Source organism: Mytilus galloprovincialis, chromosome 2, assembly GCF_965363235.1.
Source record: "Mytilus galloprovincialis chromosome 2, xbMytGall1.hap1.1, whole genome shotgun sequence".
Lineage (NCBI taxonomy): Eukaryota > Metazoa > Mollusca > Bivalvia > Mytilida > Mytilidae > Mytilus > Mytilus galloprovincialis.
In genome coordinates this window covers 58,909,680-58,923,618 of record NC_134839.1, presented here as the reverse complement: position 1 = coordinate 58,923,618, position 13,939 = coordinate 58,909,680, and the positions used below count along the sequence as shown (strand labels likewise).

Sequence of the window (13,939 nt, the reverse complement as noted above, 5' to 3'; positions counted from 1 at the left end):
TTTCCCCTGTTAACCAGGATGCTAAATGAAATATCTTGGGAGAACATTGGTGTCATGATAACATATTTGTTCATGAATTTACCTTTAACTTTTCACTTTTCATGGTTGTAAAAATCAATCACCTGTCACACTTATATATCCCTTTAAGCCCAACGAAACCAGTTTACATGCACATTATACATGATGATCAAATTAATTGACTAATTAATGGAACATTTCTGCTGGCAATTCAGTAATCATTAAATCTTCAAAGGAATCAATAAAAGGCTAAATAAATTGCAGGTAAATTAAGCTAGAATTAACCTGTCAATGTCTGGGTCTGTTTGTTTACAAAATAAAATAATGATGTTACAGATGTACAAAGGAGAACTCTTATATACAAATAATGGACTTACTTTTTAACCCCTGTTGAGGGTTGATCCCCCAAAATAAGTCAGGTATATTACAACTGCAATTAATGCTATCAAAATGAATTATCCTTATACTCAAAGCCATCAGTTCATTGAATTATGTATAGGTAACGTTTGTAATGAAAAGTTAAGTTATAATGGTTTCTTATACTGGATTTTTCATCATGTCATATTTTTCTCAGTAATTTTTGGAGATGATGTTTTAATACTGTATACAAATAACAAATACCAAACCCACTGTCACTATCAAGGGATCATTTAAAATCATGTGCCATGAACAGAGCCTTTTGCTAAAGGAAAATAACACATTAAAACATTGATTAGAGTAGACTATTAAAACAGTACTGCATATATATATATATATATATATATATATATATATATATATATATATATATACATGGAATCTTTTTTCTAAAGCATCTATACAATGTTGTTGTCAATAAAGCTTACGGGTAATATCAAAGATGATAATAACTACAGCTAAAAATATCCATTTAATGATGAATCTTATAGTCTTAATTTATAACCTGTCGTTTAAATCACAAATCTAGTACAATGTATGCTGTGCAAAACCTATTTATCAAATCCACCCCCGCAATTGGAAATTATCCTTTCAGGGTACTTCATGGGATATATATACAATTAACCTGGAAATTGTCTTACAATGTATTATGAAAATGCCTTTATGGATATAAATTGTTTTATTATAAGACTATAAAATTCCTTTGTTCTCATTGGCTAAAAGCAAATGAAAGACCATCTTCTTTTGTAAAATGTCACCGCTGGAAAATTTGCTGCAAGAGGTTAATATAATCAAAGTGTTAGAATAGCTAACTTTAACAGTTTGTACCTAATATAGATATTCCAAGGCAACATCTTTCACATTGGTCAGGTTTATGACTTTATAACGTCATACAGCAATTTGTTTTAATCATTTTGAGTTTTTTTTATTTTTCTTCAGGTTGGGAGAGGTAGTGAAACAAACTGACAAGGGAGCTACAATTTGATTTTTATGGGGATGGGGGCCTAGGATAGAAAATTTTGTCTTGCATTATTTTTTAATTGTAATCTCTGTCCTGCCTTTTTATTTTTCACTCTATCTGAATAAAAATCTCTCTTTTTTTTAAATAGGCATTCAATTATTTTGTGCATTTAGGGACTAGTATGACAAACTAATCTAAATACTTTGACCTCTTCAATCAAAGTCTTCCTCCAAAAGTACATGAACATAATGATTTTTTAATAAGGCAAAATATTAGTCTTGACATATATCAATTAAAACATGTGAAGCAATACTAACTTAATTTAAAAATGAAAAGTATAAAATGTTGACAAAGAAGCATGTATTGATTAATAAGCATTGATGACAAAAGAAGTGAACGACTTTATTTGAACTTTGAATTTAGTGATTTGTTCAGCCGTAAGCCTGTCCCTGTTGTGCTTCAAATGAACTAGATGTACAATGAACCCATAATTAGCTGACATAACAATAAACAGCTTAGAAATAAGCTTATAAAGGCATGTTTTACCTCAATATTGATTTAACATAAGTCATCAATAAAACCATGCCAAGAAATCATAAAGCTTGGAATAATTTTTCCAGGAATTACAAATGGTTCTATTACAGAGAGGACTATAAAGCGATATTGAAATAGAAAAGTGTTATGTAATATAACAGCTCATACCACCTGCAACAAATTATAAACAGTGACATGGTGTATAATATGAATTGTAATTACAATATTAACAACTATAGGGTCTATAATTAGTTACTTTTAACTAATGCATACTAATTTATCAACCTTAGTATACTTTTTTTATTTTTCAACAAATAAATTTCCTTTAATTATAAATCAATATGCATTGATGAATTATTAAAACTAAAAAATTTCAAAAAAAAAACATGCACGTCAAAAACCATTTTTAAAGAATATCCTTTATACCATATTATTCATTATATGTTTTTTGAGCCTATACTTGAGGAGCCAATTTCACAAAACATCGCAAGTTTAAGTCTTAAGTGTTATACTTAAGACTTTCCTAAGTGAACTCCTAAGACAATTTCACGAAGCATATCGTAAGTTTCATTCCTACACTTAGGACCGATGTCCATGTCTATAAACTAAAGCATAATTTTTATTGGTACAAATGTATTCATGCATGGTGAAGAGTCTATGATTTTTTTTACTCATATTTTATTTTTAAAATTAGATATGAATCATGATCTTACTGCATGTCATGCAGTGTACATATTCCAACAGTGATCAATACCACCTAGACAGTTTAAAAGTATAGATTTTTTCAAAGATTTGCAAGTTTTAATATTAAAAATGTTATTTATGAGTACCATTGAGTATTAGCTTCATCAAATAAAACAGATCATATAATATTACAACATCGAAAGACATTTTTTAAGAGAAAAAAAAATGTTTTCAAATTGAAATACATTTTTATGTTCATTTATATAATTAATAAAGCACTCTCTGTGATAAATGCATTTTGTGTATTTATGAATTTTATTGCTGAGATGAAAACATATATGGTGCCCATCATTTTCCCATATTTCCTCAAAGAACCTAAACAGTATAAAGTGCTACATGTATCTAAAAAAAAAAGAATGATTAAATTTTTCTTCCCATATTAACCAGTAATATGTATTTTCTCTTGATCATACATCTTGTACATTTATAAATAAATCTGTATAGGATAAGAATGCAATCAGCTAACCTTTTTAATATTTTGAAAAAGCATATCTTTACATACATATTCTACTAGAAAAAAAGTAATTTTCTACCTGATAGTAATTTTGTTGTTTTAGCTTAAAACACTTGCTTCTGGCCCATAAGGCCAATTAAAATTAATTGATAGATTTTCATCCCCGCCCGCCCCTCTGAAATCTTCCCGCCCCAATTTTTTTTATTTTTGAAAAAATTACGATTTCCGGATTTTGTTCATCTCCGTTACCGGTAACCGTCGATATTTCGTTTCGTGTAAAACTTCCTGTTTTAAATTTCGGTTTTCGTATTGCTTAAAATATTCTAACTGGATGATTAAGTCGATATATTCTGCTAATCTATGAAGACAACATCATTTACCGAGAATAAATTAAACGATTGATTATGAGAAGGGCGTGAAATATTCGCTGTGTCCAAGAACGCAAATCGCCGTACACTATGTCACAAATGACAAATGTTTGCGAGTAAAACACCTTGAATTTATTTTATGTATACAATGACTTTGTGTCAAGAAATTTGGACTGTGAAGGAAACCCAAAAGCGTCAGAATCGTGAAACACATTTGACTGGAATAAAGAAATTGACACAAGCATGAACTTTTTAGATTAATGACCGTATATTGAGTTCAAAAAATCGACAAACATACGCATTTTTAATTTATTAATTTACAGCAAGCTCTTAGAAATAAATTTATCCATGCCTTTCGTTTTTTTGTAAAAAAAAAACCCCAGCAAACATCCTCTGTCCCAATACCCACGATAGAGTCATTAAACAACTATGTTCTACATTGTAATTATATTTGCATCTTGCATATTAAGGACCAACCCTATTATTTCAACACTGTTTATTCTGTACTTATCGTACTCATGTTGCATACCAATGGATTTTTATTCGGACAACAAAACATAGCTTAGAAAGCAAAATATATTTCATGTAGGTAGTCCAACTGAAGAGAGCATTTCCTCACATTTCTGCTGTTTACTATAAAATAGGTTTCTAAAGCGGCAATTACATGTAGAACAGTGGTGGCCAATCAGAGATATATACTTGAATACGAATTAGAAAAAGCGGCACCAGCATATGGAGTAAATGTGTCTCAATATTGATACGTTACTCTAGAGCTAGCTCAAAGTACATGTACGCTGATTTTGTTGAACGAGGAATACTGCTTTCTCAAAAGTTGCTAAGACAGGGCTATGAATCATCAAATTAAGGTCATCACTCAAGAATGGTTGCCATCATGAGCTGATTGGCCATTATGACAAAAGTGTGTCAGAAATTATATCTCAGTGATATTCTTCCTCAGTCATAACAACCTTCCATTATTACCGAACAGAACAAACAAATAACATGACAGGTGCCATATACGGTACAGGAAATGCGTACTTTTCCGGAGCACCTGATTTCATTCCTGGTTTTTTGTGGAGTTTGTGTTGTTTCCTACTTATTATTTGTAACTGTTGGTGCAAATGTTTTTTTGTTTTATGAGTCTTTTACTCCTTGGTTTTGATTGTTATTGTCTTATACACGATACCTAATGATGTAGTTACATGATATAATCTTATTATTACACTTGCATATATGATCGAATAACACGTGAAAAGAAGGTTTCATATGAAATAAAATTTAAAAAATAAAATCCTCCCACCCGCCCCATTTTTTTCAAAAATTTGGATGAAAATCTACTAATTAATTTTAGTTGGCCTAACTTGTAAATAATGTAAACAGAACATTCAAGTCATATCAATTTTTAATAAACATGTGTGACATTCAGTATTAACATACCTTAATAATAGTTCTTTTGGGAGTTTCTTATTTATTGGAGCATCATCATCACTAATGGATATATTGGAAACCTAAAATAAATAATTTCTCTCGTCAACAGAAATCAGACAATTAAATATACATGTATAGGCATGAGAGCACTTAAAATGCTATTTTCCATTATTATTGACACATGGTTGTCAATTTAATAGAATTTTATGCGACTTTCACACAAGTGAGAGGTTTAGCTAGCTATTAAACTAGATTTAATCTACCATTTTAGAAAATGCATGTATGGTGACTGAACCATGTCTGGAATATAAAAGTTATTCATTTGTTTGATATGTTTGAGCTTTTGATTTTGCCATTTGATAAGGGACTTTCTGATTTGAATTTTCCTTGAAGTTTGGTATTTTTTGTTATTTTATTTTAAAACCAGGAATCAAAGAAGCATTTTCAGTTAGAATCTTGGCATCATTCTCTATACAATGTTAGTTGTCTTTATCAGTTCTTTCCATTGATGATCATTTCAAAATCATTCTACTTATTGGAAAGTTTTGACAAATTTTCATCAGAGTTCTGTATTTTGTTATTTTACTTTTTACATTTCCTGGGGGAATTATAAACTCTGGTAAAAATAGTTCAATGCTTTTAATTTTCCAAACTTGTCATATATAACCCTTAGTCCAAATAATTATGACGTCTTGAAAGGCTATTATATTTTTTTCTTTGACGCCTTACTTCGAAGTAAGGCGTCAAAGAAAAAAATTATAATAGCCTTTCAAGACGTCATAATTATTTGGACTAATATAACCCTGTGATATTAATTTTATATAAAAATCTGACAAGAATTGTAGGAATGAGGGTGGTGTTTACAAGAATTGGACAGATCAACAGATTGACCTTAGGCTGTTTTACAATTTTGCAAATTTCAATTCTCAATTTTATCAGTTATTTTTATGTTCTTTGTTGAGTTTGGGCAAATAAAATCATCTGTAGTATAATTAATCTATTTGCAAATTGGTAGTAAAAGTTGATATACAAAAACTGTAACTAAAGCTTATAAGCATCATGACTGTTAGGTACTCAAAATAATACATAAATTGGTATAAAATTAAGAATGGAAATGGAGAATGTGTCATAGAAACAATAACCCATAAAGAAGACAACAGCTGAAGGCCACCAATGGGTATTCAATGCAGCAATAACTCCCGCACCTTGAGGAGTCCTTCAGCTGGCCCCTTAACAAATATGTTACTGGTTCAGTGATAATGATATCATTCTAAACTCTGAATTATACACATGGAAAGCAATTTTCTGATGTTCTGGTTATACTTTAATCAGGAACCATCATGATCAAATACAACACTTTGAGAGCTTCAGATTACATACTTACTAAAAAAGGAGCTACATGTAAATGACCAAAAAGGACATTGAAAATAGCCAAATCCATATAAGGTCAACTTTGCTTGAGAGGGTTATGTTTCTTGATAATTTCTAAATCTATACATTAGGCGAGAATTTAATAAAGTTTTATTTTAAATCATATCATCACAGCTGAGCAGACTAGCTGGGCTGTCCGAGTTAAATCAATTTAATATCAACTTTACCTGAAGTACAGTTGTAACCTAAAGTTTCTTTTTTATGAAAAAAAAGAAATTATGGAATATATGTTTTTAAAGTTGTCAATACAGAATCACTGAGCTGATGATATTTACAATGTACCCACTGGGACGAGCATAAGGGACATACATGTAGCAACATCTATTGACATAGTGTAGTCAATGATCATGACACTTTCTAAATTTGGTGCATCAAACGCATGAAATAGTATTGATTTTTCCAAAACTATGACAGCCATTAATGTAAAGGTGCTCAAATGAATGCATAAATTGCTATGGATTTTTTAGTTTGTTTTTATGGTGTACTGTTTTGTTACACCACTGTCTGAGGTTAGGGGAGGGTTGAGCACTCACAAACATGTTAAACCACTCCACATTCTTTATGTGCCTGTGCTTGTCTTTGGTACAATGGGCTTTTCAGTTGTCTGATATATGTGTTTTTTCGATCAAGTGAACAAGTGAATAATCCAATTATTTGTGGGCACATAATACAGATAAAATTCAGAATGGGAATGAGGAATGAGTCAAAGAGACAACAACCCGACCATAGAACAGACAAGTACTATATATACCATGGTTTTTACGAGTTTAAATATGTTAATGAGTAAGACACATGGTATATAAAATTTGTATTACAAATGTATAAATAAAATGATTGACAGCTTCAAGACCTTCAACTGATATTGGAAATTGATCATGTTACAGTTTTATCCAATGAAATGGAAGCTCGCGCAAGTCACTTTTGCGCTTCGTGTATGATCGTCTGTGTATTTCATGTAATAGAACCCCTGAATTTGCAAAAAGTAAAGAAAATGTCGGATTTTCCCCGATTTTTTTTCTCAGTTTTGTGCCCCGTGTATGTTTGTAGGCGCAGGTAATTTCATAATGTCATCAGACTGAGGTAAACAAAAAATGTCGGATTCCAGCGACAAGGATTAAATAATTATTCTAATGACGGTAAGAATTGGTTTTTTTTTGTTTTCAATGTATCATACAAATTAATCATATTTTACAGAATTTTCATGTAATCGAAAAATGCTTCTCTTCCGTTATTTTATTAGATTATTTATTAAAACACAATTTTAATGATAAAACAATATTTTAACAGTGGCGGATCCAGGGGCGTAGATAGTGTACGTCCCCTAATCATGTTTTTTCACAGATATTTGTAGCCGATATTTATTCCTCCCTTTTTAAATCGAATTTAAATTGAATTTTCGCAAAGGAATGATAGTTATACATTTTATTTTTTTCAAAACTGAAAGAAGAAACATTTAGTAATTGTTTCCAAAATTAAGGGAATTCGTAACAATCCTATGTAGTTTGAAAAGGGTTTCTTGAAATGTGGTACACATAATTTATTGCTTTTTTTTATAAAATGAAAACAAATGAAGATCTTTACCTTTTAGTACGTTTTACAGTTTCCTAAATATTTTAGAGGCGGATACATTTAAAAAAAAAAAGGTGGAGCTTCAGCCATGGAATAACATGAAAATGAATATGTTATACCATGGCTGAAGCTCCGCCTTTTTTCCTTTGGATTCTAGTCGAGTTGCATATTTAATTAGCAAAGTATGGTACAACATAAATTTGCATATACATAATATACCATGGTTTTCCCTCACCACACTTTTTAAGCAAATTATTTCATAAAAACATCAAAGGAAAAAATCCAATTTATGTTACAACAGCAGAAGGTCACAAAATGTCCTCAAATTCAATGCAGAGAAAAATTCACGCACCTGGAGGCGTCCATCAGCTAGCCCCTAAACAAATATATATACTAGTTCAGTGAGAAGGAACCCCATACTAAACTCCAAATTGTACACAAGAAACTTAAATTAAAAATAATACAAGACTAACAAAGGCTAGAGATTCCTGACTTGATGAATGAAATTGCAGGTCAATTAATGTGTTCTGTTAAATAGTCATGTTTGTTTAATGTGGTGTCATTGGGTGTACAAACAAATTTGACAGGAATACTGTCATCCAATGCAAAAATATTTAACCAAACATGTACAAGGTAGGTGGCTTGGTGGTCCAGTGGTTAAGACTAAAAGCAACAATGATGAAGGTCCATGGTTCATGTCTGACGTGGGATGTTTGAAATTTCAGTATATTAGAAGGGTGATTTTCACTTCCACTTTCATCTCCAGTACCCATTCTGGAGTTTAAACTAGAATGAGTACATTGGGTCCAGTGGTTCTCTCCAAGTACTTCTGCTTCCTCCACAACAATAACAGACTTTCTGATGTTCTAGCACTCCTGTGGTGTTGGACTGAACTCTGTCCTTGCTGTACATACATTTTTGAATATTAGTGAAACATCTACATTGATCCTGTTAGAGATTTAAGAGTGTTCATAGATACCACTGTACCCTCACAGCTTTCAATTGGGTCTCATAATGAGGTCTAAGCGTGATGCGGGATTGCCAATTTTTGTAATCGTGACACGCAAAAGTCAAATTATTTTGCTGTGAAAACGGGAAATGAAGTCGTGGGACACAGGAAATTACAAAAAAATAAAAATTGCTATCATACATTGTATAAGCGGGACACGAGAATCTGACAAAACAGCGCGCAGTAAGAGGGATCAGAACCCCCCCAATGAGACCCCCTTTCAAGGGGTTCTTCAGATAATGAAGGTGTCAACCTGAACATAACTACATATATCCCGAAGAAGCCAGACTTGTGCAAAGACCACAAGAGGAGTTACGTAGTTATAGACAATGAATTTTCAAACATGAATAGTGATGCCTAGCAAAACCAAAAAAAACAAATTCAAGTTAACTTTAGAGCCATTAAAAGGCATTATTTCAACGATGCTAGGCCAGTTAATAGAGATTATTTTACAGTGGAAGGAGATAAATAAACGATGGTAGTGCACCATCACCAAACTGCACCATCACCAAACAGGTCATGAAGATCCCGGATATGACTGTAATATTTATGCAAACGAAGAATTCAAGTTTAATGACCGCTGACCATGTTGTTCAGTCTTTCTGCGTCTTAAACTGTCTTTCATGAAGTTGTATCTACAAATATTTCATGATGTCATTGGTGAAATCAATATAATGGCCAAGTTCTAGGACCAGGAAAATTGTGTTTCTTCCTTTTAATAAAAACAATTTAAGGAATACTTTTAACAATAACTCTTGCCTTTGTTATCTCAAAGTTTATTATATGAAAAAAAACATCTGATCACTTTTAATATTTTAATACTTTCTTGAAAAGGACATATCCATGACTTTAAAGAAATTAAATTTGATGTTTGATGGACAAGGAAACACGTGTTTCTTTGTTTAGAAATGAACACTAATCAGCTCAATGCCTGGTGACAATTGTCAGTCTCTTTAGACCTTACCCAACCGGAAGATATACATTAGCGAAGAATTATTGACACCAAGTTATCTCGTTGTCAGTAACGTTAAATATCTAATCAGCACTGAAGTTTAAGAAAATATGCAGCTGATCGCATCCCGATTATTTCATGGCAACGTTTACCATTTGTTGGTTGTCGCAAATCAGCTGATTTTGACAACACCAGTCTTCTGATTTGGATTCATCTCGCAAATGCTTTCTAATTATTCCATACCCACCTCTGATCGACTTTTTACATGATGATTGAAGCTGTTGTGGTTATTCATCACGCCAAACCATTAATAATGGTTTTTGCTATATGTATTTTCATCAGGAGAGGAACGATCGAACAAAAGAGAAATAATAACAAATCATCTTCCGACGGCTGATAAAAGGAGCTTTCTGATTGGATCATTGTAATGACGTAATTGATGTCAACAGAGCAGGTGCTCTATGCAGACGAAATTTTCTTTGATTTGCTGTAATGCGCGGACTGTTGAATGTTCCAAATGTAGCATTTATATTTTGATTTTCACAGAACAATGATTTTCATCTATTTTGAAAATTATAAATAATTTGTTTGTTGACATTCATATAACCAATCAAAAAAGCTAATACACTTTACGTCTTAAGAATATGTTCGTTTTAAAAATATAGTTATGAATAATATTACGTTATCTTATCTAAAATCATCTGGGACCATGCATTATATCGATTAAAGAATTTATAAACCCATGTCGTTATGATTATCAACTGCTCATCTTTAATTTGAATATTTGAAAAAAAAAAAAAAAACTGAATAAAAGTTTATATTTCAGTAATATTATATAGTTTTCTATAAGATATTGTATTATATAAAGCTGGGACTAGTTACTATATAATAAGTCATATAATAATCCCAGATAAAATATATCTTCAGCGGCTAATTTATAATGTAGTAGATATTCAACCTGAAACCTGGGACTATTACACTAATTATTTATATTATAAATTATAGACCCAGCTGAAACATAACATATACTAGAACACACCCGTGATATCGCGGGTCCGTGACTGAATTAAAGTATATATAACTATGCGCAAGCCTTATTTTAGTATTATTTTTTATCTGATAAAGTCATGCCGATAATAAGATACACAGTTTTCTCTGCTTTCAAATCTTTCTGTTTGAACCCGTCGAACTGGAACTTATCAATTATTGGTAATATTAATTATTTGGATAACAAAAGGTCCTGGAATGGAGTAATTTTTAATCAACAGCATTGTCCTATGTTAGTTATAAATAAAGTTGAATTATTTGATTCACTGTTTTATGTCATGCCCGCTAACAAATTGAAAACGGTTCCTATATACACCTTATTTTTAGTCCAGATTTTTAGTATTCGTATTGTTATCTTAGAAAGTCTTACTGATTAAAATACTACAATAGGTAACAATTTGACATTGATTGAATTTAGTAGTGTCAACCGTGTGATTATGATCCGTGTATATAGCATAATCCTAAATACACCGTTTGGTGGTGCACCTGTTAGATGCGGAACGTACAGATAAGGTAATAGGTAACAGGTGAATATACTATTGGTATCGGTATCGGACTCGACCCGGAACTTCTTAATTATTGGCAATATTAATTACGTGGAAAACAAAAGGGCCTGGAGTGGTGTAATTTTTAATCTACACCTGTGTACTATATTAGTTATATATAAAGCTGAATTCTTTGATTCGTCGTTTTTACGTGATGACGGCTGACAAATTGGACCTCGTAATTTTAGTATTATAGATATGTTCCTGAAGGCAAAGTCCAAGGACCTGTACTATGTGAGACACAGCTGCGCCATGAGCGCATGATACGCCCGTCGTCTGTGTGTAAGTTTTATGCAGAGACATATATACGTCTCTGTTTTATGCAATAATCATAAGTAGTTTCTGAGATACAGCAGGACATGTGAAAACAAACTTTTTTTAAACCAAAAAACTCAATAACTCTTAAATCAAATTTTGAATCATCATAAAAAAACATACAGATCTTAAGATTAATATAATTAAGAAGTGTGTACAGTTTTAAGCAATAATCATAAATGGTTTTTGAGATACAGAGCCACATGTGAACCTCCCCCCCTTTTTTTTACAAAAAAAACTCAATATCTCTGAAATAAAATTTTGAATCTAAACCAAAGAGATAGATCTTTAGATTTATATAACTAAGAAGTGTGTAAAGTTTTAAGCAATGATCATAAATAGTTTTTGAGATACTGCGCGACATGTAAACCCCCTCTTTTTTTTTTTTTACAAAATACTCAATAACTCGATCAAATGAAAAATTTTTGAATCATCACCAAAAAGTATACAGATCTTAAGATTAATATAACTGAGAAGTGTTTAAAGTTTTGATCAATAATCATAAATCGTTTTTGAGATACGGTGCGACGATGTTAAAATAACACACCCCTGTTTTAGTTGTCCCGTAACTCAAAAAGTTTTAATCTAATTTTCGCCAAAAGGTATACAGATCGTTTGACCATCATGAGAAACAATTATATTAAAATTCATGAAATTTGGATAGTTGTTCTCAAGTTACAGTGCGACATGTTTACGCCGGACAGACAGACGGACGGACGGACGGACGCCGGACATTTGTATACCATAATACGTCCCGTCAAAATTTTGACGGGCGTATAAAAAGTCTAATTTCCATGTTCCGCCTTACACCAGCAATTATTTTTTTATTCAGGCATCTTTTTGGTAAATTTTAAGTTTCAGTATTAACTAGAGTATATAATGCACCAACTATTGCCAATTAAACATTCTTTCTTATATTTCTTCTAATAAAAATTTGTAATTAAAATGTTCAACCCCCAAAAAACTCATGTTTTCCGGTGTTGTTTTCTGAAAACTAAATCATTTAGAGGATATCGAAAGTAAGTAAACAGGCTTCCGATTTTCACAAATATGATAGATTATGTAGAAAACTTGTCCCTTACTAATCTGATTTTGTTATAACTAAAGCATGTGATAAAATTTTTCATTTTAAGGGTCTTTTAAATTTTGTCCCAAGGGGTAATTTTCTTCCTGTTACCACTGGTTTTTTTTTTTTAACCTGTGGACCCGTTTGAAAGTCCAAGCAGGGCCGTAACTAGCCTCTTTTAATAGTGAGGCAAAACATATTCGCCGAGCGTAGCGAGTAGCAAAAATTTTGTCGAGGGGTCTTGAGGCCGGTCAAGGCCCCCAGAAGCTCTGAGAAAAATAACGCAATATCATGCATTCTGAGCGTTCCACGGACTCTTTCTTACATTGAAACGCAAATAATCTTTAGCTATTTTTTCGACAACATTCTAGTCTCAAAGCAAAAACATAGATTTATTGTAATTTAAGACTTTTAGGTTTTAGGGGCAACATTAAAAGACCGATATGTAGGATAAAGTAAAATCGTATTTCTCATAATCATTAATACCGGGTCTGTCTGTCTGCTCTTGTCTTGTATTGTGCTGACTTTGGTGATTTTTTTATGACTAGATTTAAATATAGTGACAGTGCAGTATTATACTTTAAGTACTAGTACTGCTTAAGTCGACACTAGGGACCATCTTGACCTTCTTTTACGGTATTAATGATTATTGAAGTCCAAGACCCTCCAGCAACTATCAAGACGAAGAACAGGAATAAAAACTTTGACCATTGATCATTTGTATTTTTTCTATGCATTGACTTTGTATGCGATTAGGTCCCGTGCACGTTTACTCCATATTCCTTTATTTTCTGTCTAAACACGACTTAATGCAAGTTTAACCATTCAATGTAAAAGGTTATATGGCAATACATTGGTTTTTTTTAAATGATTTGATACCGGGAAATTGGTGGTCTTTCTTTAATTTGAACCATGTCAGCTATGTAGTTTTATCCACAGGAGCTTGGGTATATGATACAGATATTTTTTTTATTTTTTTTTTTTTTTTGTTTTTGATTAAAATAGTAAATTTTCTATATTTATAATACATATCTATCACTTCTGTGCATGTCTCACCTATATATAGCTAGTTTCGAGTGAT

The 13,939-nt window shown here is 31.7% G+C and overlaps 1 protein-coding gene across 1 annotated transcript in view; it reads right to left on the bottom strand.

The window, feature by feature from the left end:
• The window catches only part of LOC143063976 (F-box/LRR-repeat protein 20-like), a 31,714-nt gene extending 21,423 nt beyond the window's left edge, over positions 1-10,291 (bottom strand). The window contains exons 1-2 of the mRNA XM_076236455.1: positions 10,133-10,291; positions 4,934-5,004 (exon numbers count right to left, since the gene is read on the bottom strand). Coding sequence (XP_076092570.1) covers positions 4,934-5,004; positions 10,133-10,180 — 119 coding nt within the window. The 5' untranslated portion in view covers positions 10,181-10,291. The remainder of the gene's footprint in view (positions 1-4,933; positions 5,005-10,132) is intronic.
• Between the last annotated feature and the right edge of the window lie 3,648 nt (positions 10,292-13,939).